The 27,014-nt window shown below is 38.3% G+C and overlaps 1 protein-coding gene and 1 long non-coding RNA gene across 4 annotated transcripts in view; one reads left to right on the top strand and one right to left on the bottom strand.

Moving 5' to 3' along the window:
• Positions 1-5,817, top strand: part of LOC116420599 — a 39,603-nt gene extending 33,786 nt beyond the window's left edge. For both annotated transcript variants that reach the window (XR_004230965.1, XR_004230964.1), the window contains 2 exons: positions 4,668-4,875; positions 5,647-5,817. This is a non-coding gene — a long non-coding RNA (uncharacterized LOC116420599). The remainder of the gene's footprint in view (positions 1-4,667; positions 4,876-5,646) is intronic.
• CABLES1 (Cdk5 and Abl enzyme substrate 1) overlaps positions 1-27,014 on the bottom strand; it is a 139,142-nt gene that overhangs the window by 14,748 nt on the left and 97,380 nt on the right. For both annotated transcript variants that reach the window (XM_031946531.1, XM_023496206.2), the window contains 3 exons: positions 6,207-6,303; positions 4,745-4,907; positions 3,953-4,056 (listed from right to left, as the gene is read on the bottom strand). In XM_031946531.1, coding sequence (XP_031802391.1) covers positions 3,953-4,056; positions 4,745-4,907; positions 6,207-6,303 — 364 coding nt within the window. The remainder of the gene's footprint in view (positions 1-3,952; positions 4,057-4,744; positions 4,908-6,206; positions 6,304-27,014) is intronic.

Genomic DNA, 27,014 nt, shown 5'->3' on the forward strand with positions numbered 1-27,014 from the left:
ACAATCCATCTCATACCACTAATTGTGTGTGCAGTTGTTGGGGGGGTCTTCTTGGCAAAGAGACTGGTACGGTTTGTCATTTCCTTTTCCAGCTCATTTTACAGATGAGGAAACTGAGGCAGAAAGGGTTAAAGTCATATGTCCAGGGTCACATCATAAGAGTCTGGATTTGAACTCAAGTTTTCTGATTCCAGTGCTCTACCCACGCTGGCACTTGGCCACTTAATCTGAGGCAAATCACTTAATTTGTTGGAGCCTCAATTTCCTCACATATAAAAAGTGGGGGTTGTCGCTTCTAAAAGTCAAAGAAATTCAATGAAAATTCTGAATTTTGATGAAATTCAATAAAAAGCTGAAATCATTAAGATTCAACAAAAAGCTAAAAAATCACTTTACTTTACTTGCAACTGTCTGATTTCCATCTAAATAGCAGGCTCCGAAAGGCACTGAGGAAGCAGATGCTCCATGTTAGCTAGGGTAATTAAGGAGAGCAGTGGTCCTTTACTAAATCTAGTTAGCGATGAACAGATGGACAGTTCAGTTGTTCTAAGCATTTAATCAATTTCCCTAAGAGGTTGGTAAATCACTAGACAAAGTGAAAGGATGACTCATCTACTTTCTCTTGACTGCGTAGTATTCCATTTCTGTGTAACAGAAACGAAAAACATAATCTTGGATTTACTATGAATACAGATGTGCTCCTTTCCTCTCATCCCCTTTCCCCCAAGACAATCACTATGCAATTTTCCATCACTGAAATAACTCTGCAAGAGCAAGAGCATCAGAGGCAGACCCAGCTTTGCCCATTTAGTTTTAGTCATGCCATTTCTAATTAGTGGGCAATGTTGTACACGGGACGAATGACTCCCTGATTTGTCACAGAAAGAGCGTGTCTCGAACTGTCCGCAGCTCTAGCTCTCTTGTAGTGTTTCCATTCACTTAATTTCCTGGAATGAGTGAGGAGTCAAGAGAGACGCCTTACATTCATAACATCTGCACACAATTAAAATGCATGCTGGCTCAAATATTTATGCCACAAGCTATGGCTGGAATGTCATTTAGAAAGTCACAATGTTAGATGCAGCACAAAATGAGTTTTTAAAAAATCTGCGGAAAATGCACAGAGAAAGACTGTAGAGATTATGAAGTCTTTTAAAGTTCATTTTTAAGTAGTGCATTTCTTTTTAGAAGAATGATATTGTTTTAAATGACAGAAAACACAATTCATAAAAGTATAGTAATCATTTTGGTATAGAATCAAAAAAGCAAGAGGCCTTCAAGAAGTCATTCAGTCCAGTCACCTGTCTCCACGTATATAAATACCTGTCATCAGTCTTATTTTCAATGCTCTCTGGGGAAGCAAAGTCTCCTGCCTCCCAAGGCAAGGAAATCTGGTTGCAGGTCTTTCTTTAATGAGCCATATACTTTATACAATTAATGCTATGTGTTTCCTACTAAAAATTATTTTTCACATACTAATGAGGTGGATGCACTTGTTTATCTTTACATAAAGAATTCAGTCTTGGTGTAATATTTGATACTGCAGGATGCAGACCATCTAAGATTTTTCAGAGTTGTATTCTCCTGAGTTAAAGCGTGTGTGTGTGTGTGTGTGTGTGTGTGTGTGTGTGTGTATGTGTGTGTGTTGGGGATACAGTAAGGGAAAAGGAAGACACTTAAGAATCTGGATTAGGTAAGTAAATCTAATATATTATGTAGGAAATCTGCAGATTTCTTTGAGATTTCAGATAAACAAACAAACAAAAAACCCATCACTAGAAAATCAGTGATCCCTACAGACATTTTAAATTAAATTAGGCTGTTCTCTCCCTGATGTCAAAACAACACAACTGGGATTTCTGCCCAGAAATGTAAAGGACCTAGAAATCTTTGTGAATGAATGAGTTTTAAGTCTGTTTGCATTATCTCACCTCTCTTGCTCACTTTCTCCTCTTAATTGCTCCCCACACCCATAAAGAGGAAGAAAAAAAAAAGTCTAAGGATTTGCAGCTGGCAGGCTCTAATGATGTATGCTGACTTGTTAATGAAACTTTAATTATAAACCAGAGCTGTGCGCAAAGTACAGAATGTCCAGGACAGACTCTCTGCTCGCACTCAGTCCCCTCCCCCAGGGCACTGGAGAAATGTGGTAATTAATGCTGCACACCCTTCCTGAAAGAATTGGATCTTGGGTGTCTGGACTCGTCATTTCCATGGTCAGCCTCCTGGGACTTTGGGGGCCCAAAGCACAGGGCCGCTGGAAGCAGCCCCAGTGATTCTGTCAATTCAAAAATCTCCCCTTTGCTCTTTCACAGGATGTTTGGGTAGGTGCCATTTGCATGAATCCAAGGAAAACATTTTAAACAAAAGTCCAAATGTGGGGGAGCCATATTTCTTCAGAAAATTGCAGGATTACTTTTCGGGGCTTCAGTTTAAAATTCATCCAAACTGTGGCAATCAGGAGAGAAGAGAGCTTTTTGACTTCCCATTTAGAAGAATAAAGACAGCTAGAAATAAACATTTGATTAAAGAGGCTGCTTGGTATCTGAGAGTTGAGTTCAAGTTCTACCTGTGACACATATAAGTCAATAATCTACATCAAAGTTTCTTAAACTGTGGGTCGTGATCTCATGTAAAGTTGTATAACGGAATATGAGAAATATCAAAATGTCAATCAACTCTGAAAAATGTTAGATGCTACATCCTGCAGTATCAAGTATTACATCAAGACTGAATTCTTAATGTAAAAATGAACAAGCACATCTACCTCATTAGTTTGCAAATTTGCTTTCATCTTTGATAAATGATAAAATTATAACTATACCAAAGGATTGTTTTAAAATATATTTATTTATGCTTTATTATCAGTAAATATTTGATTTTTATACCTACTTTATATACTTATTATACCCAGGTCACATAAAAATTTCTTGGGTGAAAAGGGTTCACAAGTGGAAGAAGATTAGGAAGCTCTGGTCTATATGACACTGGGTATAATGCCTCAGGTCACTCACTGACCAGTTACCTATTGGTAAAGGTATCTCTACATGAGAAACTTCCTTTATTGTTGTTTAGTCATGTCTGACCCTATTTGGGATTTTCTTGGCAAAGACACTAGAGTAGTTCATCATTTTCCTTCAAAGTTAAGTGAGTTGCTCAGGGTCACACAGCTACTGTCAGAGACTGCGTTTGATTTCAGGTCTTCCTGACTGCAGGCTGGCACTCTATCCCACCTAGCTGCCCAAAGATATTGCCATATGTGGAACTTCTTACACTGATGAAACTACAAGCCCATAAAAGAAGGGGTGTATGTGGTGGAAACCTGGTACTCCCTCACTGAAATAGGATTAGATGTGGCGGATTTAAATAGTTGGGGTCAATTTGGTAGCAGGGCTAACTAAGCAAATTTTTTGTCTTATCTGATTTGTTTGTGGTCATGTGGACATCCCCAGGAAGCACCAGTAGTAACAAAACTGCTCCAAGAGGAAACGCTGGCTGGGGATCAGCCCATCCATCCATATTTATTCTACCTTTTGGCCTTGGGCTCTGGGTTCTTGCAAGGAATGACTGGCTACCATGTTTGTGAGCTAACTCAGGTGTAAGTTCCTTTACTCCCCAAGGCAGAGCTGGGGTGGGTTAGTCCTGGAGGCGTACTGAGCAAACCGGCAGCCAGTGCTGCTTTCTTTTTTATTTTATTTTCTATTTTTTATTTTTCAATTTTTTTTCAGTGCTGCTTTCTTAACTTGTCAGAAAGCTGTATGTTATAGAGGCACTAATCTCAACATTATTTCCCGGGGGGGAACAGGTGGAGGAGGGTCCAGGAAAGCAGATGCTGGTCCCACAGCTGACCCTTCTTCCCATGTTCCACAATAAGTTTTAGTAAGGCTAATAGTGTGGAGGCTTGCAGAGTCACAGAAATGGCCTAATTTGGCACTCCCGCAGATTTACTCACCATGTACGAAGGAAAGATTAAAACTCGCTTGTGCTTGCCACAGGGCCATTGAGGATCGTCCAAAAGATTTGGGTCATAATCAATGAAATCTCCCAGGTCACTACCTAGGGGTCACACACACAGAGACATGTACACAGAGGAGTCATTAATGGCCCTGAAAGTCTAACAGAAAGCTACCTGGAATTCAGAGTGAAACCTGATTTACTGTTGGTTCCCTTCATTTAGTTCCCTACTGGATCCCCTGCTTCATATTCTAATAGACCTGTGCATGACAGTAAAGCTCATCCCCTTTTGGTAATGGATCCATTTAAATTCCTCTTAATTCATGCAAGTTGTATGTAAATTTTCCCAGGTGTCATGAACCTGCCCATGACAATAATCAGAAGAAAACACAGAACTGTACTTCATATCTGGGTGTAAGGAAATAAATTAAAAAATATAAGTATAAATAAAATTTAAAATATAAAATATAAATATAAAATATTTTATACATAAAAATATATAAAAAATTATTTAAAAATGGGCAGGAATGGAAATCATATGTCTTTTCAATGAGCTCGATCCTCATAAATCAATCTCCCCACAATGGCTCATACTGACCAAGCTAAAAGTAATCAAGATTTCCTTCAGGAAGTCAATCCAGTTCCTACAGTGGGGACAACCCAAAGGAGGAGCCGTTCACACTTGACCTTGTTTGTACTTCATTCTGTTCTAGTGACCCGAGGGGAAGTCACACTGAAAAAAGGGCTGAAAGTTACCAGCTGAGGGCAAGAGCCAGAGCTCCAAAGTTACCTGTGTCGATGCTCCCTTGGGTACTGCTGCTTGCCCTTCCTATGGAAAGACTACGATGGCTGGCGTTACGAAACTGGGAGGAGAAGGAAGAAGTGGAGTCTATGGTGTTTCTCCGAGCTCCGAAGGCATTGGTGGGTAATAGAAACTGGGTATAAGAAACAGTCTAAAAAAGATGGAGACAGACCAGGCAAACATGAGACAGTAGTCCCAAGGAGACGGTGGGATATTTTTTTTTAAAGCTAAATAAATCACATAACGAGATGTCTGCCATATGCTACTTAATATATAATTCCAACACTCAAAGGAGCTGAGATTTTTTCCAGCACAGGAGACTCCCAATGTGGACTCCTTCCACTCAGAGAGATCTAAGCCCATCTATGACTTATTTAAGTTCCAGGAAATTGAGTGATTTGCCCAGACTGATAATAAGTCTCAGGGATAGAATTTGAATTCAAGTCACTCCATAAACTATCAAACATTCAGAAACCATGCCATGATGCCCTTTATATGTTATTTAATATCATCTTATCTTTTCCTTCCAAACACATAAATTCAGTTTTAGTAAATCAAGTGTGTTTCTTTTTAAAGGAACTAGGCAGGGAAAATAATAAATAAATAATAAAAAACAATAAAAAATAACCGTAATATGAGTTTGGTACTAAATGAGATGGGATCCCAAGAACTTTTTTGACTGGCTACCTGAGGAGTTCATTTCCCAGGTCTCATATTCCTTGTAAAGGTCACACCTGAAAGCTCCCCTTCTAAGGTAAAATGTTCACCACTGAAGAAACACCTATTATCACCCTCAGAAGGTGGTTTTGTGAAGAATTTATAGCTACTGGACGGGATGCAGCCCAGGAGAATTAAATATGTCCCCAAGTCTCTTTCTCTTTCCCTTCTAGCTCTCCATCTGGCAGGCCCAAATGGCACGCTGATTCGGCGGTGATGGAAGAATTTGGCCACCCTTCTACCCAACGCTTGTTGCTGTGTGGAGCCAGTCAGAGGTCCTGCCGAACCCCCAGGGACACGGTTTGGGATGCCAGAGAACAGGCCGAGTATCACATTTCCTGAGCTGACACTGAGAAGGCAGCTGGGACGCCGCTTGCTTGCATTACCTCCTAATGAATATCTTCATACCACTAATCACTACATTCTCAAGTGCAGCGTGTTAAGGGGGAGGAGTGCTCCTGGGCTGTGTTGAACACGGGGTTATAAACAGCAGGGGGAAGAGAGATAATTTACTCTGGGAACTCAAACAGTACTGCTGTGGAATTATTAGTGTGCTGCAAAATTGCTGGTGGGGCCGGGAGAGCCAAGGATGGAGACTCAGGAATCGGTCCCTCCAAGGCCCACTTGCTATTAGCATCCCACGCCCTGTCCTGACAGGCCCGACCCTTGCTAGCTCCATCAGCTTCAGGACAGGCCCGTGGGAAACTCCCCACTTAAAGCCGAGCTTTCTCACCTTGCCATCTGCTCCCAGCTCTACACCTTCAAGGCCAATGATCTCCTTCAAGCTCACAGCTCCAGCAGACTGTCGTCCTCCATCCAGTTTCAGATCCCTGAGGAGGACAAGCCAAAGAAAATACTTTTGTCCACCCCAACGGAGCCACCGTGCTGCTCATTACACAACACCAAAAAGCAACGCAGGGCATCCTGGAGAACAGGATCTCCTTATTTTCTCCCTCTTGTAATCCAAGGCTTTCAGGGTTCACCTTGTTCTTGTTTAGTTGTTTCAATTATGTCTGACTCTTTGCTAACTCTTTTGGGTTTTCCTTGGCACAAATACTGGTTTGCCGTTTCCTTTTCCAGATCATTTTCTAAATGAGGAAACTGAGGCAAACAGGGTTATATGACTTGCCCAGAGTCACAGAGCTAGTAAGTGTCTGAGGCTGGATTTGATCTCAGGGAGATCAAGCTTCCTGCCTCCTGAGCCAGCACTCTGTCCACTGCACCACCGAGCTGCCCACAAATGGATTCTGCACATCTACGTTTTAGCCATTCCAAAATAAATGAAAACTATCCGGACCAAAAAGCCTACAAGACGAAGCAAGTCTTACTGAGAATGTCACTTCCACAAGTCTCCTTAGATGGTTCTTGACTTTTTTTTTATGTATCTCTAGAGTTTAGCATCGGGACACACAGTAGGTGCTTAATAGATGCTTACTGACTGATCTCTAGAAACTAATCACGTAATAAGGAATAAAAAAAAATTTGCCACTGGAAAGAGATCTCTTTGGGACCCAGTCAACCTACTCTTTCTAAAGCACCAGACACTGGATTATAGATAAAGAACTGGAAGGAACTTTGAAAGTCATTTTGTTCAATCTTTCTGATTTTATAGATGAACCACTTACCATCCTTTTTATTGCTGTTATCTGGGAGGAAAAAATCCTGTTGTGAAACTTCTTACTAGACCTTTTCCTAAAATGAGTGCCTTAATATAGACATGATGACTATTTTGTTCAGATGCTGTACAAGCCAATTTCATTTCTGTTTGTCACTCCCAGTTGTTTTCTACGGCTCCTTTCATAAAGGTTTATTTAAATGATCAGCTAAAGAGCTCTCTGGAGCCTCTACATCAAAAAAAACACTACCTCAAAAATATTTGTTATTGAAAAATAATCCAAGTTGGCACAGAGAAGTACAACAGGGAAGCTTCTATGATATAAGAAGGACGTGTACATGTTTGTAGCAAAAAGAATACCAGATTCAGATGGTCGTGGGGAGAGAGGAGGTTAAGGAGGAGGAGGAAAGGAGGACTGAAAAAAGAGGGAGAGAAGAAGAGAAAGGGAAAAGAAAAAATGAAAAGAGGGCAAGAAAAGAGAGAAGAAAAGACAGAGAAGTTAAGGAGAGGAAAAGAGATAGACTGAGAAGAGAGGGAGAGAAAAAGAGGGAGAAAAGAAAGGAAAGGAAAAAAGGGAGAGAAAGAGAAAAAAGGAAAAGGGGAGAAGAAAGAGAGAAAAGGACAGACAGAGAAGAAGTTAAGAAGAGGAAAAGAGGACTGAAAAGGGAGGGAGAGAAAAAGAGAGAGAAAAGGGGAAAAAGGAAAAGGAGAGAAAAGAGAGAAGAAGAAAGAGAGACAGACAGAAGAAGTTAAGGAAGAGAGGAAAGGAGAAAGACTGAAAAGAGGGAGAGAAGAAAAGAGAGAGAAAAAAGATGAGAAAAGAGAGAAGAAAAGATAGACAGAGAAGTTAAAGAGAGGAAAGAAAATAGACTGAAAAGAGAGGGAGAGAAAAAGAGAGAAAAGAAAGGAAAAGAGAAAGAGAAGAAAGAGAAAAAAGAAAAAGAGGGAAAGAAAAGAGAGAAGCAAAAGAGAAAAGAGAAAAAAGGAAAAGAGGGAGAGAAAAGAGAGAAGAGGACATATGGAGGAAAAGTTAAGGAGGAAGAAAAGAGAAGGACTGAAAAGTGAGGGAGAGAAAAAGAGAGAAAAGAGAAAAAAGAAAAAGAGGGAGAGAAAAGAGAGAAGAAGAGAGACAGAGAAGTTAAGGAAGGGAAAAGAGAAAGCCCGAAAAAAGGGAGAGAAGAAAAGAGAGAAAAGAGGAAAAAGGAAAAGAGGGAGAGAAAAGAGAGAGAAGAAGTTAAGGAGAGGAAAGGAGAAAGACTAAAAAGAGAAGAAGAGAGAAAAAAGAGAGATAGAGAGAGAAAAAGTTAAGGAGGAGAGGAAAGGAGAAAGACTGAAAAGAGAGGAAAAGAGAAAAAAGAGAGAAGAGAGAGACACAGAGGATAAGTTAAGGAGGAGAGGGAAGGAGAAAGACTGATGGGGAAGGAGAGAAGAGTCAGGGAAGAGAGAGGGGGGGAAAAGAGAATGAGAAAAAGAGAGGGAAAGAAAGAGGAAGGAGAGAGACAAAGAGAAAAAGAAAGAGAAAGGCAAAGGGGGAGGGAAGAGGAGGAAAGATCAGAAAAAAAAAGTACACTGCAAAGATGACTGGCTTTGGAGTCCAAAGATTTGAGTTCAAATTCTGCCTGTCACTATTTATATGATCTTGGTTAAATTATGTAACTACTTTGGGGTTTCAGTTTCCTAATCTATAAAATGAGTGGACCAGGCTAATGAGTTGTGAGGTTATAAGACAAAAGTGTCAAACATTTGACTCAATTTGACCCCAAAATTGATCAGGTTAAAAGATAATTGGGAAATATTTAACAAAATGAATACAATAAAGATTCAAGAGGACTCAAATTACAGAAGCATTAATACATATCTAAAGATGACCAATGAAGGAATTTATTTTGTTTGATTATGTATATTTGTTAAAAAGGCTTTCTTTTCTAAAGAGAAGAACAGTAGGAGAGAGGAGAAGGGAGCTAGGGATGGAGTTACTGAAAGAAAAAGAAGAGAAAGAAAAGGGGGTCATTGAAGCAGGTTTTTTTGAAATGGCAGAAAGAATCACAGATAATCAGGATAATATTAAAAGTTGAATTTATTATGTTTCCATGATGGCACATGTAAAATCTTTATCAGATTATCTGCCTTATTAGGAAGAGAGGATGGCAGGGAAATAGAAAAAATTTGAAACTTAAAATCTTATAAAAAGTGAATGTTGAAAACTATCTTTAAATGTAATTGGAAAAATAAAATGTTTAGCAAAAAGTTGAGTTTTATTTATACACTTGAAAAAAGTTATTATATAAGTAAAAAATAAAAAACAAGTTATACAAAATTAAGACTTACAATTTCTTGTACAATCCTCTTATTCTGTTCTACTTTGTACATGGGAAGCACTCATTTTAATTGGTGCTTGCTAATGTCTGAAATTTTTTTTAAACGTGTATTCCTGCTTCTTTCAAAGTCTGGCTTCTTATCCTCTTAGTTCACTGGAATCTAACTCAGTTATTCTCTATTTCTCTCTTGCATTTTCAGGAACTGAGTGGTACAATGTAAAATTAGATGAATGGAGAATGTATCTGAGAATTTATTTTTTAAAAAATTCTAAATTTAGAAGTTAACTAATAAAAACAAAGTCATGTAGGTAAGAAAATAGCAGAGCTAGAATACAGGTTCCAATCATGGCTTTACCTGCTTTTTCCTGCATTTTTGGGCAAGTCAGAAAATGGCATTCTAAAAGCCCTTCCCAGGTTGAATCTTGGCCTTGACACTTCCTGACTATGCACTCTGGACAAATCCCTTACCTTCTCTGAATGTATCCTCAAGTGAAAAAATGCAGAAAATGCCCACCTTGAAGGTAAGAGCTATATAGGTGAGTGTTAGGTGACTTGGTGGATAGAGCACCAGCCCTGAACTGCGTTCAAATCTAGCCTCAGACACTTGCTGTGTGACCCTGGGCAAGTCACTTAATCTGTTTACCTTAGTTTCCTTATCTATAAAATAAGCTGAAAAAAGAAATAAGCTGAAACAAGAAAATCCCAAAAGGAATCATGAAGAGGATGACATAACTGAAAATGAATGGACAATAACAAGAAAATTAACAATAAATTAAACTGGTCCCCAGAATCTGATCAGCCCTTATAAACTGTGAAAACTGAATTTCTAAACCTGCAAAGTTGAAGGTTGGATGATTTTTTTAAAAAAAAAACTTCTTTATCTCTAACTTTGTCTGGCATGTAAAAAGTGTTTAATAGATGCTTAATGGAGTTGTGGCAATGCATCTAAAATACAGAAATGTCCTCCGAGATCCTGGCTGGAGGAGCCAAGCAGCTTCCCTAATCTTCTCTGTATCAAATACTGCTGAAACAGTCTATTAGTTGAGGCTCAAAATCTTTTTTTTTAATTTTTTACTATATAGAGATTTATCTCCTTAATGTCATATGCTAGATAATAAATCTAATCACTGGCAATTAGGGAATACTATAAACTTGACTGCTTTAAGGTAGTTACTATGTATAACTGTTAATATTCAGTTCTGTCCTCTAGGGGCATCCTTATTAAAACAAGATGACTGACAAATAGCATTAAAAAAATTTTCATTATATTATTTTGATCTGAGAAACTGTGGCTAGTGGAAAGAACATGAGCCTTGTAACTTAAAGACTTGGATTTAAGTCTTGACACATAATGGTCATGTGTGACCCTGGCCCAGCTAATGTTCGGGAAAACTCCATGGCTTCCTACAAGTCCATCCAGGAGGAAACTTATAAGTGTTTTTTGCCTTTTAATGTCTTCATGCTTTACTCCTGAATTTTAATTCAGGGCCTAGGACCAGGGAGGGTGCTTCTCAACTCTGCCTTTTGGAAAGATATTTCCTTACTGTTGAATTCTTGGGGAAAGTAGAACAGGAAAAAAAATTCTTCTGAGCCATTATTCTTAATCACTGTTTGCTAAATAGAATAGTTAGCCAATAAATATTTATGAAGTGCCTACTAGGTACCAGGCTAAGTGTTAAGTACAAAATGAGGCAAAAGTCAGTTTCTGTCCTCAAGGAGCTTTCAGTCTACTGAGAGAGACAAGTAAAGAAATAAATATATAAACAAATGATACGCAGGATAAATTGAAATAATTAGCAGAAGAAAGATACTAGAATTAAGAAGAGCTGGGAAAAGCTTCCTATAAAAGATGAGATTTTCTTTGTGATTTAAATGGAGTTAAAGAAGGAGGAATTCTAGGCAGAAAATTCCTGGAGCCAGTGTCTTGTTCATAGAACAGGAGGCCACAGAATTGAATGAGGGGAAAGCGATGATTATGCAAAGACAGGGAGAATGAAACGTAGTGACTTGGAGACCCGACTCATTTGCCCTTGACATCCCAGGTATTACACCAAAGGGGGATGGATGAAGGTATCCAGCCATAGATTAACACTGCAAAAGAAGTTGAAAAGATGATAAAGAAGCAAAAACACCCACGATAGATGAAAACCAATGGAATTAATGAAGCAAATGAAGAAACTGATTCTTAACTAGTCATATCTTTGATAAAATATATCATGTATAAGATGTTTCTACAGATATTTGGATGTTCCACATAAAATTCTAAATACTTGATTTCTAAGTACTTCAACTTTTCTCCGTCCCCAACACAAGAAAACGCCCAAACCTAATTCCTTTCCTCATTTTTGAAATCATATTTATTGCTTCTTTTTTTTTATTGCTTCTTTATATATGGTTTTGGTTGTAGGGCATAGGACATATTGAGAGACAAAGAGAATAAGAAATGGAGGTGGGGGAAGGAGATAAGAACTGAACCTGTGATTTTAGTATAAGGAAAACCCCAATGAGAAACTCTGCCTACCTATGTAGGTCTGAGTGTGTCAGAGACAGGACTTGAACCCACGTCTTTTGATTTCAAAACTGGCTCTCTATCCATGACACCAAATAAGCAGAAGTGAAATGTGTCACTCGCCTAGATTAATGTTGCTTCATATCTGGGGCATTTTATGTCAACTCAGAGAAAGGCGTATGGGCATTTTCCAACTCATTTGTTTTCATCTGTCTTTAATTTCCAGCTAACTTGGTGGTCTCTGCTGGAACAGTCTTGTATGTAGCCTTCTGGTCATCTCACAACTCAAAATCGATTTATAATCACTAACACAGCCTAAACTGGAGATCTGTTCCCATTTTCTTTTCTCCCTTCCTCATCCACAAAAGAAATGAAATTGGCAATAACCAAAAATTCTCAATGTTTTTTTATATAAAATTCAGTGAAATCATACACAAAGAAAGAATATCATGCAAGAACTCCCATGTGCCCAAAGAAGTAAAACTCATTTGATCAAAGATGAATTCTGAATTGTTTTTAAATGCCCTACTGGCGTTTCCTGCTACATATAAATTAGGTAGAGAAAAAAAAGTTATGTTTGTTTATAAGAATCAAGTCCTTCCATATTTCATATCAAATTACCAAAGCTGGCATTTCCCATTTTTCTTTACTTAGATATTTCCATTCTCATGACACTAATTGAATCTCAAACTGCTTTAGCCTTTTAATAAGGCTTTATAAAGTATCTTTTTGACTATAACTCTGTGAAGGAATTTAGTGCAAATACCTTATCATTTAATACCAAATAATAGTGTTTTAATCTTTCTGAGCCTCAGTTTCCACATTTATAAAATGGAGAATATATTTCTGCTTTGGACCTCAAAGGTTTGTTGGGAAGCTTAAATGAGATAATGTGCATGAACTATTTTGTACTAGAATAGCAAAGAATTGAAAAGTGAGGGATTCCCATCAATTGTGGTACATGATGTAATGGAATACTATTGTGCTATAAGAAATGATGAGCAGGTAGATTTCAGAAAAAAACTGGAGAAACTTACATGAACTGATGCTGAGTGAAGTGAGCAGACCAAGAGAACACCGTACACTGCAACAGCCAACACTGTGCTATGATCAACTTTGATAAACTTAGCTCTCCTTCACAATTCAATGATAAAAGACAATCCCAAAAAACCATGATGCAATCCACATCCAAAGAAAGAACTATGGAATCTAAATGCAGATCAAAATAGACTATTTTCACTTTTTTTTCTTTTTTTGTGGTTTTCCCCCCTTTGGTTCTGATCCTTTTTAAATGTATGACTAATGTGTAAATCTATTTCATATAATTGTACATGTATAACTTATCTCAGTTTACTTGCTATCTTGAGGAAAAGGGAGAGAAAGGAGGGAGGGAGAAAAAATTGGAAATCAAAATATTATGAAAAGTAAATGTTGAAAGCAAAAAAATAATTAAGAGATATTTAATAAAATAAATTAAAAAATTAAAAATAAAGTACTTTGCAAACTTTAAAGTACTATATAATTGTCAGCTATTACAACCAGAATCATTAGTACAAAGATAACAAAATGTGGTGGACAGAGCCAGGAAGATTAGGATGCAAGTCCCACCTTTCACATACATACACAAGTTGTATACCTCAGGAAAAACACTTGTTCTCTCAGAGCTAAAGGCAGCTCTCTTAGACTATAAGTTGTTGATTTTCATTAATGGAGGGATTTCTTCACCATGAAATCCACAAGTCAGTGAAATCACAGCTCTACTCCCTATCATGATCTATCAGAAATGGAACAACTGAGAGCATCCCTCCTACAACTGTTTCAGTGCCCGTATTTTGTTTTTAAGTGTTGTCTGTTTATAACTTCCTACTTTAAAAACTTTATTGGCACAGCAAGTTATTAAAGACGCTGCACTGGAGCTCTTGGCTTTCAATAGCCTGTTAAAAGTTGTAAATGTTTCATGCTGAGAATGAGGGGAATGCTTCTTGTTCCTTTTTTCCAAATCCATTTGAAAATAAGCTTGCCAAAGGCTCCTCTGATGCTATTCTTGTGCCTTTGCATTAAAAACCCTGGACACATCTCCATAGGAAAATAAATTACTCTTTTGTAGAGCTGGAAGAGGCCATGGAGATAACTGAACCTCTTCATTTTATGGAAGATAAAAACTGACAGCTACAGAAAACTATAGTCACACAACTAGGGGCAGAGCTGTGACAACACAGAACACTAGCCGACATAGACCAACAAAAAACTTGCAAAGACTTTCATATATAGTGTCTCATTTGAGTCTGACAATAACATTGTAGGACTAAGGATCTGAGTGTTTAAGTCATCTGTCTGTGGTCACATGGTCAAAAGCTGGATCCAAACCAGAAGATGCCCAATCCATAGTGTTATGCTGTTTGCTAAAAGAAAGTATCAGGTTAGACACCAAGAAATAATAACTGTCAGGGAAATGGGAATATTTCATCCATTTGCACAAAAATTAGCAATCATTCTCTTCCTTCTTATAAAATTCTTGTCAATCTCGATTCCTGCATAAATCCTCAGTAGACTTCCTGATAGTAGACTATGTATGATAGTAGACTGAATTGGAAAGTCAAACTCAAATAAAATGTTATTCTAACATTGGAATAAATAACAATATATTGTCTCAGAAACTATAATGCTTGGGCAACAATATAATAAATTGAAATTTTTTTTATTGATGATTCCATGCAAGGTGCTGGACCAACAATTTAATAAGTTTAAATTTGTTCCATTCATTTAAATTTACTTTTCTACTGATTATTCCATGCAAGGTGCTGGACAGTCTGCCCTCATGGTGCTTATAATCTGCTGGGCTTCCCTTTCAGAGATATTTTAGTAAAGAAATGAATTTGAAATTAAAACAAAACAAAGAAATGCATCTGCTGCAGAGTTGGAAAGATTAGGTTTAAATGTGGTCTTTGCTATTCCTGGGGCAAGTGACTTTGGCTCTACAAGCCTTTCTTTCAAGCTGGATCAAAGTCTTTCCTAGTGGTGACCTAGAGTTCTCCACATTATGCCAGCTGAGCCCAAGCGCTGGTAGCTTCTACAATGCTGGAAAGGCCCGCCTGCTTTCTAAGGACCAATCTAGCTTAAGGACGGAGGCTCCCCACTCAGGGCCAAGTCTTTATCCATAACAAGCCATGAAACATGTTTTCCCCCAATTTTATTTATTTTAAAGAATAAAGGGAAAAATGAAATGTGTCGGAAGAAAAAGTTCCTCTTGGAAATATTAATATTTTCCCCATAAGCTAACAAATATTCAGATTTTAAACTATAAAATTTCATATTACTGTAACCCAAAGACTCATCCAGTTCTCTAGGTATGACCTGTAATATGCTTTGGAGTTTTAGAAGTAGCACCTTTACCTACAAAGAGTCAGGTGGGCTGGAGTTGGCCATTCATAAGATGTTTTTTTAAAAAATCTAACTAGCATTCTTTAGCGGGTGAATTTCATTTTTTCTTAGATAGAATAATAACAATAGTCAGCATTTATATTGTCTTTAAAGGTTTGCAAAGCACTTTATATAATATTTTCTCATTTGGTTCTCACAATAACCCATGAAGGAGACAGTATTACAAACCCCATTTTAAAAGATGAGGAAATTGAGGTTGAGAGAAGTTTTGACTTTCTTAGAGTCACAAAATTAATTAATAAGGGCAGAATATGAACCATATTTCTGATCGTGAATCCAGGATTTCTCCAAAAAATATGCTGGCCACATTTAACTTCTGTCCAATGAGTTGGAAAATGGTTCTGAGAATTCCGAGCTAGCTGAATGACTCTAAGCAAAATAATTAACCTCTCTAGGATCTGGTTTCCTCTCCCGAAAAAATGAGTGTAACAGTCAAGTTGTTTTCTTGGTACAGACACTGGAATGCTTTGCATTTCCTTCTCCAGCTCATTTTACAGATGAGGAAACTGAGGCAAACAGGGTTAAATGACTTGCCCAGGGTCTCACAACTAATAAGTCCCCAAGGCCAGATTTTAACTCAAAAACAGGAGTCTTCCTTACTCCAGACTTGGTGCTTCCAGCTGCCCTACAATTTGTACTAGCTGCATCATATGACTACTATGGGGAGAAGCCTTTGGAGCACTATGTAAAAATGAATTATTATCAATAAAGTAGGGAAACAGCATATTTGGAGCTTTCTAAGGTTCCCAATTTGAATATAATAAATAACATATCAAAAACAAATTTTTTTTTAGCTCAAAAACTTATTGCTATTCTTGGCTAGATACCATTCTAGGCCTTGGGAAATAGAGATAAAAAAATAAAAGAATCCTTGGTTTCAAAAAGTGTATATTCTACTGGCGGGGAGTAGTGGTCTGCTACCTGTATATGGATAATAGAATTTAACTTAATTTGTGGAAGGACAAAGTACTTACTAAGTAGGAGGGTTCAATGAGGAATTTTTTTTAGAGCCCTAAGATTTTTTTTGGTGTTTGGAGGGAAACACAAATAAACCACCAAGCATATCTGTCCCGCCTTGTAAAACAAAAACTTTATTTACTTCTCTAGGTGTGAATTAATGTGACTTTTCACTGTGATACTGGAATGCTTTGATAAATGTTTGTGTACTCTTCTCATATTACCGAAGAGATAACTGGGAGATAAACCATCTGTCCAGGGTCATGCAACCAGTGGGTAGTAGAGCCAGTCAGAGACCTCAACCTGCAGGCTATCCATCCTGGATCCCTTTCTGATGTGAACTTTGTGTCGTGCACTTAGCTAAAAGGGACTTTTGGAAAGCTCCAGTGAGGCAGATTTAAATGGAACTCCCAGGGGTGCGGTGACAAAAATTTTTGCATTTTTCTTTGGAAGGCCATTGTTCTGATGGCTCACTAAAATGGGGAATAAAAATAAAACAAGTCACTAGGCCAGAAGAACAGTCTGAATTCCCCAGTGTTGGTGAGGTCAAGTTTAATTAAGGGAGGAAAGGAAGACTTTCGCTCAAAGTTAACAGGGATCTGTGTCTGGCATTAATTTAGAAGTCTTAGACAATCTCTCTGAAATAGGATTTTTTTTCAGGATCTATGAAATGTCCCTGCAAATGCTACACCATTCTCATTCTGTGTACATTGGAAACTCCATTATTCCATGCAGACACTTGTGAGAAGGTGAATTGGTGGTTAGTTAATATTCAAGCTCCCTACCAGGGGAAAACAGATTTTGATGGTTACCCGCAGGCTTTACTTTGATGGGTAACTCAAGTTAAAACCCCTTGGATATTTTTTTTTAATTTAGCAGGCTGGGGAATCCTCTGAGGTCCTTGGGGCTACAGAATAAATACAGGGGAGCGAGTCAGGCCGCATGGATAACAAGGAGATTGTGAGCCTGCTGGTGCTTCAACAGTAACAGGGAAATGTGGAAGAGAGTGGGTTGTGTGGGAGTGGGGTAGGGGTGAGCCGGGCAGATGAAAGACTCCCATTTTCCAAAATGGGCTATTTCAGTTGACATTAACAACTGCAAAGTTTGCTCTTCCCTCCCTTTACTTTCTTTTATTCTATAAAGAGATCCCATGGACTGTTTTCTTGGCAAGAATCCTGGAATGGTTTGTCATTTCCTTCTCCGCTATCTCTCCATTTTACAGATGAGGCAAATAGAGAGGTTAAGCCACTTGCCCAGCTATTAAGCGTCTGAACAAGATTTCTTCTACTGCACCACCCAGCTGCTGCTCCCCTTGTCCCCTACGTGAGTTCCTAAATGTGAATGAGGCATTTCTGGTGTCCCTCCTGCCCGACGCCAGCCCCAAACCACCAGCTCACTGTCCTGCTGGAAAGCCTGAGTTGGGTCAGCAACAAGCATTTCCTTGAGCACTCTCTCCGTGCCGGTGCCCAGGGCCAGGATACGGGGACAAAAACACAGAGACTGCAAATCCTCACCCAAGGATTCCAGACACCTATTCTCTATCCCCTCGCACACCGGGGACCAAAATTTTTAAAAAGCCCCCCCCAAAACACATTTGTTGTTTAATAACTTAATTTTATTAATTAATTAATAACTTAATTAAGTTAATAAACTTAAGTTTAATAACTTAACAAAGGCCTTCCCTTTGGTCAGCTGGGTGCAGATTGCCTCCAAGAACCCAAAGGTCTCAATATGGGGCTCTGCTCTTTAAATGACAATGGCCCAAACGCTGTGACTTGTGAATAATTTAAAAGCCAATTAAATATTAACTAGATTTTCTGAACCCTTCAAAGGAAATACAGATTTACTGAACGGCAACCAAAGCTAGGAAACTAGATTAGAAAATGAAATCCGGCTTTGGGGCTAATTTTAATTAAGAGATGCTCCATTCACAGGTAACCTCCTCCTAGTTCTCACTTTGCACATCTAACGAGTCCCACTTACTGCCTCTTCAGGAAATGTCAGGGGCAATTATTACCCTGGTGGGGGGTGGCTGACATCTTGGCCTTGGCTTGCTCCGTGGGAGCACGGCCTGTTTGCTGCTCCAGCCGCAGTTCAGAGTAAATGGACCAAAACCCAAGGCTGACATTTATTCTATTAGGAAGCGAGGGGAATAAAAGCCCCTTTTAGGCCGCAATCCTCCTCTCCCAGTCAGCATTTCGTCTTAAAGCCATACCTAACCCAAGGGCAACGGGGAACAATGGGGACTGTCTTAATGAAGCTCCCCCCAGAAGCTCTGCTCCAAAGGCCATAAACAGCCTGAGAGCTGCGTGATTCATCCATGAGGTCACGCCGGGAACTCGCCTCTGTGTGGGAATGAGCTTGGGGTGAGAAAAGAAACGCAACTTGTGAATGTGTAATTTTCCACCGTGATGAGAGATTTTTCTGGGGGGAGTAGGTGGGGTAGTCTGGGCCTGCTGCAGGCCAGGCGGGAGCCCTGGTGCTGGGGGACTCTCTCTAAGAACAGAGCAAGTCACAGAGTGATCAGCATCCAGCAAACAGACCCAACTTGAAGGCTGGGGACCAAATAGGATGGAAGTATCACATGGAAGTTCTTAACAATTCCGAGGAACCCCTTGTTCTAGTGGTAAGCCATCTTGGGCCACCATCTTGTTTTTTTAAATTTGTATGTGTGTGTGTATATATATTATATATATATATATTCTCTTTTTCTCCTTTTCTCTCTCTTTCTTAAATGTGAATTCTTTAAGGGAAGGGATTATTTATTTTGTCTTTCCTCCATCACCTAGCACAAAGCAAGCACTTCATAAATGTTTACTGATGTACTATTATGTTAATCATCAGAGATGAACAATAATAGTTAAATAAAATAATAGCTAAACCAGTCACTACCAGTCAAATAAGTGACTCTGTAAATAACTCATCTGGATAGCTCGCACAGTGCTCCTCTCCCCTACTCTGTGCCCTGCCTCCTCTGGGCCATTCCCCCCGCCCAAACCCTTCGGTTTCTGTTCTCCCCTCTTCTCCTCTATAGGGAAATATATATATATATATATATATATATATATATATATATATATATGTTTTCCTCTATAGTCTCTTAATTTAGGAAGTTTCGTGACCTTACTTCATGTTCTGGTCTCATCCTTCTTCTAAGAGATGTGCTCCAGACAAAATAACTGAGAAATGAGCATTAATGCACACTTCATTTCCTATGAAAGGCAGGAAGGGTAGCCGTGTCTACAAAGGTATGTGAGCACAACTTTGCCATGTAGACAATTTTCAGTTTCCTCTGTTTTTTTTCCAAATTTATAAATCAGTTGTTGACATTTTTCCCATGGAAACAACATTATTGTAATCTAGCCAAGATTGGATCCCAGGCTAGAATTCAATAGTCTTTTTATCACTTGATAGAAGTTTGATTTCTGGGTGGTTGCACATGAGGTGTTCAAAAAAAGGCAAGAAGCAGAAAAAAGTTTTTCATCAGAATAAGGATGAGTGGGGCAAAATTTTGATAAAGGAGAAGTCTATCCTTGGCTTCCTTCCTTTTTCTCATTCATGTTCCTCTGGATATCATCGTACTCTTTAATATAGTTTATCTACATTGAGAGGTTCATCATTCATGAAACCACCTAATTTAATCTAATTAATATTAAAATTATTACTATTAAATAAATATACTTTTCATGATTACACTAAAAACAGTGTTATGACATGGATTTCTAGTTCTGCCTCCACAACATTCTCGCTTGGTAACTCTGGGCAAATCATTTAACCTCCCAGTGCCCCACACAGCTCCTTAGGGGCTTGTTATTAGGCAGCGTGCATCAGTGGAGGGGGTTTCTTTGTCTGGATTAATGAAATCATAGATTCAAACTAAAAAGGGGGGGGAAATGGGCAAGGCACTGGAGAGGAAAAGACAATATGGAAACAGTTCTTGCCCTTGATGAGCTGACATTCTATTGAGGGGATACAACATGTTACAGACACACGGACAAGTATCTTTGCTGTTAAAACCAATGGATTGAGTTCAAACTGGCCTCAGAAACTTGCTAACTGGGTAATCTCCTGGGAAAGTCACTTAACTCTGCCTCGGTTTCCCTATCTGTAAAATGAGAAAGAAATGGAAAACCACTTTAGTATCTTTGTCAAGAAACCCTCATAGACAGTACGTGTATGCTATGGTCCATGGGTCATGAAGAGCCAGACATGACTGAACAGCAATAAGAAAATAACTGTCAGACTTGTCTCCCATCTGTGGAACTGGATTCCCTCTTCAGCATCTTAAAATCCTGAGCTTCCTTCAAGGCTCAGTTCAGACGCCATCTCACCTTTGTTCCCAGCTGTCAGTGTTCTCACTTTCCTAAAGTTATTTTGTACTTACCTGTGTAAACATTGCATCTTTCAGGAGAATGTAAATTCTTCTGAGGGAGGGACTACTTTTAATTTTTGACTCTGTGTTCCTGTTGCCTAGCACAGAGAAATCTTTGCAGACAATATACGCTGAATAAAAAATGTTTGTTGGATTATTCTGTTCTGTGCACCATGGTTAGCAGCTTTTCCTCCCCACAAAAGCAGGATTTGGAATAGCTTCTTACCCTTAACTATAAAATTCAGAACCAGGAGCTGTGCTTGATAAGAGCATTATGGGCTCTTCATAAGGAGAACAAGTCAGAGGTAATCCACTTTGAAACTAGAATCAACCAGCTGGGTAACTAGCTATGAGATGGACAGAGAGGTTCGCTGTTTTGGAGCAGGTCTGGAAAGAGTACTCACAGTGTGAGCCTGAGCAAATTCCTTCCCCTCTTGGAAGCATGTGGAAAGTGAGGGGATTTCCTGCTCTGAAATACTCTAATTTTATAATTCTGAGTATTTCTCTTGTCCAGATCTGATTTCTTTGATTCAGCATCACCTATAAAGTTTTTTCACTATTTCCTTTTTGCAGATTATTTGTCTATGAACCTAGAAGCAACTTCCTTCCTCTCTAGGTACTTTAGCTGTCTTATTTAACTCAGACCAAGGCTTCCATCTTGTGATGATTAGAAGGGGTCTGAATGAAATGGCTATTTGATTGAGAATAAATAAGTGATATCCCCTTAGAGCTAGCATTCCATCTGAGTATCCCGATAATATACAAGTTACTTATCCTGTCTTTTTAATATACTAATTCAAAGCAGAAAGGAAAAAAGATCTGGGCTGAATTAAGGGCCAGTATATAGTACATCCATAAGAAAGGTGTTCATATTTAGACTATAGAACTTTTCCTCGTTCCCAAAGGACTGAGATGGTCTAGGAAAACTTTGCTATATACCAGTGGTATACAGAAAATGGATTCCAACTGGTGGTATATTAACTTAGAAAACTACAAATCAACATTATCTATTTATATTATATTTATTTTGTTAAACATTTCCAAAATAATTTTAATCTGGCTCTGATGATCTGGAATTTCATGGACTGTGATTTTCTACTTTATGTTAATTCCTAGAAGATCAAGCCTGAGCAATTTGCTACCTTTCCTTTATATGCCACCTTCAATTTTCACACAGATCTTGCTTTGAGTAAATCCAGGATTTGTATAGAGAGAACAGTGACTTGCATGCAGCCACAGACATTTGAAACAAAGATTAACATTTCTACCTTATTACCCCTAGTTTTGTTAAGTGAAACTTAATCTTCATGGCCTTGATATTAGCTACAAAGTGGAATGATGGTAGTTGAAAGGAATTTACTCATTCCAAATCAAATCAGAGGTAGACTTAGGGAGTTGCTTCTGAGGAAGCAATAAAGAATAAAAGAGAAATTTTACCTGACGGTCTATCACTGCACTGGCTAGGTATAGCTGTGGAACTGACTCACAGAAGAGCAGAAAGAGCCTTGAGAGTATATATAATTTCACAAAAGAACTGTGATTGCTCCTTTAGAAAAGGTTTATGGCAAATGTAGGATTTCATAAACAAAGCTCCACAGGTAGTAGTGCATCAGAAAAGCCCGCCAATACAGGATCAGCTCAAAGTTGAGTAGAGAAAATAGCCCAGCAGATAAAATATAGCTTCATAGATTTGGGGATAAAAGAGATATTAGAGACTATTTAATCTAACTCCCTCAGTTTAAAGCTGAATTAACTGTTAACTGAGACCCAGAGAGGTCAAATTGTCAAAGAGGTAGAACTTGAATCCAGGTTCTCTATTTCAAATGCAATAGCCTTCCCATTTTACCACCCTGGACATGAGGAGGACAGCAGCACTGTGAGGAAACAATAAAAGGTAGGCTCCAAGACAGCAAAGTATTCCAGCTGGGACGAAGACCCAGGAATGTGAGTTGTTTAGGCTCTGCAAGTTCCTTATGTGTAGTTCTCTTTACAAGCAGCAATGGAGAATTTCTCCTCTATGTATGGAAGGATTTTTCCTTGTTATTTATGCTGTTATTCTATTTAATTAAATGCCTTTACTTTCAGTTAATGTATTCTATGGTTTGGCAAAACACTGAATTAGATTGAGGTTTTTAGCTGTGGTTTTAAAGGGATGCTGACCCAAAGCATGCCCCAAACCTGGATGATGTTTTCAGGAGAAATTTAAATTCCACCATCATCAACACTCTTAAAATATATAAATTTAGAAGGAAAGGGAGTGGTTGTTGGTTCCAGTGCCTGAGGAATGTTAAATGGGAAGGAGGTGGTAAAAGGAGTAGGAAAGAAAGGGCTATATACATAACAGGAAAAAAAAACTATATTACATTTTCATTTTGAACCTGAGACTTGGAAAAGTTCTAACAGACTGAGTATGATATATAAGGCAAGGTAAACAAAACAAGATCATAGTGCATCTGTAAAAGCCAGGTGCCAATGAATTGTAAATTAAATGATTCTGAGTCACATAAAGGAGATATCACATGCTTCTGAGCTACATCCCAGCTCCTGAAAAGAATAAGGAAATGATGGTTCAAAGAGGACAACTAGACTGTTAGCACTTGAATTTAGTTTCAAAAAGACATACAAAATTAAGATTATAGATGGACTAAATTACATCAGTTGGCACATTGCATTTCTTATCTATAAGGCAAAGAAACTAGAGATACATTTTATTTTAAAGTAAAAGTATGATATCTGCTTGTAATTATTGTATGTTTATATAAAAAGGAGAAAGTAAAAATTCTGCATCAAATGATGCTCTTGGTTCTTATAGTATTTAAAGTTTAATTCTCTGGTACTTAAATCTTTTCTCAATATAATCAGTAATTATTTGTCATAAAAACTTAGCTCAGTGGCAGGAGCAAAGCAACAAATTACTGATCTTAATAATAAGGTTCTTAATAAATAACTTAAGAGCTCAGATGGTGAAATCCTCTAAACCCTACTCACCAGAAAAGAAATAAGCTGCCGGTGTAAGTCTGCAAGGATGCAAAGAGTGCTACCTTGGTGGTAGGTACATAACCCTCAGAACTCAGGGGACGGACAAAAGGATGCCTGTTTGCAAAGCTCGTTGACAATGACAGTTTCAAAATGAGAAAGAAAAGAATCTAGATTTTTGTGCACACAGAAAATAGATTAAGGGCACTAATTTTATAACATCATTCTTCACAATTCCTTTAAATAGCATATATTCCTTTGTATACTGGTATATAGAATATAATTTTTTTCACAAAAATGGCTTATAGGCACATTATTTTAATGAGTTATAGCTGTAACTGAGTCAAGAAAGAGAAGACAATTATCTTGTTAACTTTGATTCTAGCTTTCTATAAGGAAAATTGGTTAAACCTCTCTGTTCCCAAATTTCACATCCTAAAAAGTAGTGCTGGTGTAGACACATGATACTGGGTTTTAGCAAAGTCTCTTGTGAAACTTTGTTAGAATTTTAACAAAGTCTCAGTTAAGTCTCCTGTGATTTCCTTGTGAACATGATAGAGAAGTAGATGGTGCTGCAGAAAAAAATATTGCAGTATAAAGGCTCTGCATTTCCATTTGGAAGATACAAATTTGAATTGTGGTACCTGCTACACGTGTGATCTTACACAAATCCCATAATGAGTGGGCCAGAGGTGCTGGTATACCCTGGGGGAAACATTACTCCTAGCACTTCTCCTAAGGAGAAGTGTGCTTGTGATCAGTTAATATTTCTGAGCCTCAATCTTCTTAATTATAAAATTAGCAGGATGGAAGTGAGCTTGGTTTTTTTTCAACTTTTTTCATCAATGATTTGACTGAAGTCATGAATGATAAATTTATTAAGTTTGTAGATGGCACAAAGATTAAGGATAAAGTGCAGAGGCTCTCTGTTATATTCTCCTTCTGAATTAATAAATTCATTAACTGGTCACCCCCTTTAGGCATGACCACTTATTCAACTACTACTAAATCCACCTAGCTCAAAAAAATACCATTTGATTCATTCTGAAAGGATATCAATAGATACCAACAATTTGTTTGAATCAAATGGCGTCCAAAAAGGATAATTGTCTCCTGTTGCATCCAGAACCGTCTCCAATCATCCTGATCTGGACCCAGATGGTTCTGGAGGGGACAGTGAGGCAGGTGACCTTGCCCAGCCCTCCCTCTCTAACATCCAAGTCACTTGCATGTCATGACATCCCCTCCTTGATGTATGTGCTCCTTGAGAAGAATGGACAAACAATAACATTGGGTTCAAATAATCAATGGATTAAGGAAGAGGCAGGCTAGACAGTAAACTATGTAAAAAAGACATGGAGGTTTTAGTGGAGACACGGTAGCCAAAAATGTTAACCTTATCAATAAACAAATCAATCTCAGGCTGCAGTAATACATTTAATGTTAAGTGACTCCTAGGGATAAGTCAATTCCTATGGGCTAAATTGGAGCAACTTTTCTGGGGAAAGAGTCTGAATTAGAATATAAGGAAGCAGAAAGCAGAAGGCTGAGTCAATAGAAGGAGAGTTAACACTCAAGAGGTTCAGGATGGAAGAAGAAACCTCTTAGGAGAGTGAAGACTCAGACCAGGAGATTAGTGTTTGGTCAAGAGGAAAGATGGATGTGGTGTTGGGTGCTTGTGACTACCCCCCTCAAGGCTTTAGCCTTTCAAGGACTGCTCCAAGCATCCCTTGCCCTGGACCACTGATCAGCAGGTAACGGCACTGCGGTAACCTTTTTGACTCATCCACAGTGTACAGCATGGCTTTGGGAAGGAGCCAGTTATGTCCGGCTCAGGTCACATCTTGGGCACTGTACTTATTTCTCAGCATTACATTTTATGAGGTATTGGCAAACTGACCAGAACGGTGAGGGAACTAGAGACCACGCCTTACAAGGAAGTTCTCCCTTGAGTGTAGAAAAAATGGACAGTTATCATGGGATAACTGTCTTAACGGATGTGAAAGGCTAAGGTCAGTGAAATGGCGCAGTGGATAGAGTGCTGAGCCTGGAGTCAGAAAAGCTCATCTTCCTGAGTTAAATCTGGCCCTAGGTATCATTAATTACCTGTGTGACCCTGATAAAATCACTTTACCCTAATCTCAGTCTCCACATTTGTCAAATGAACTGGATAAGGGAACGGCAAACCACTCCAATATCTTTGCTAAAAAAACTCCAAATAGAAATGGAAATTATTGAAAAACAACAAGAGTAATTAGATTTGTTCTCCTTAGCCTAAGGGATTAGTAATACTGGATAGAAGTTGCTAAGGGAAAGATTCTGGCTCCATGTAAGGTAAAACTTCTTAAGAATTAAATTTATTGTCCAAAAGTGGAATGGATTTCTTCATGGGCTATAACTTCCCCATCACTGGGGGGCTTCAATTGGAAGCTGGATAATCACTTATCTGGGATATTATACAACTCTTTTTTCAGGTATGGATTGATGACTCCTGAGATTTCTTTCAACTCCATAAGTCTGTGAAATGACTTTCCTGAGATCACACAGAGAGTGAACAGTCAAAGCAGGGCTAGAATCCAGATCTCCTTATTCACAGTCTGGTGCTCTATGAATGTTGGGCATTCATTCCTTAACATGGTAATTTACTGAGTGCTGGCTGAGTGGTAAAGAAAAAACACTGGATTTGAAGGTAAATGAGCTGGATTTGAATCCTGTTATGCTTCTTATTACTTAATCTCTATTTGCCTTAATCCACTAGAGTAAGAAATGGCAAAATACTCCAGTAACTTTGCCAGTATGGTCCACAGAAGAGTTGGACATAATTGAATAATTGAACAATCCAACATGCTTCTTATTACTTAGAGCAAAGCTTCTTAAACTATGGGTCACAACCCCATGTAGGGTTGCATAATTGAATGTGGGGGGTTGAAAAAAAAATTTGGCAACTGTAAAAGGTATCAAATATTCCAAGATTTAATCCTTTATATAAAATTAATCAAGCACATCCATTTTATTAGTATGAAAATTTGCTTTCATCTGTAATAAATGATAAAATTATATGTATACCAAACCATTGCTTTAAAATACATTTCTTTATGATTTATTATTAGTAAATGTTTTATTTGCATAGCTATTTTATATACCCAGGGTCACATAAAAATTTCTTGGGCAAAAAGGGGTTATAAGTAGAAAAAATTTAAGAAGCCCTGACTAAGGAGACTTCTGAGAAGCCATTTAATTTTGCCTATTTTTGTATCCCCATGCTTAAGCACAGTGCATGGCACATAGCAAGAATTTCCTAAATGTTTTCTGACTAAAGGGAGGGGGAGAGAAAGAAAGCATTTATTAAGTAC

Source organism: Sarcophilus harrisii, chromosome 1 (genome assembly GCF_902635505.1).
Source record: "Sarcophilus harrisii chromosome 1, mSarHar1.11, whole genome shotgun sequence".
In the NCBI taxonomy this organism is placed as follows: domain Eukaryota; kingdom Metazoa; phylum Chordata; class Mammalia; order Dasyuromorphia; family Dasyuridae; genus Sarcophilus; species Sarcophilus harrisii.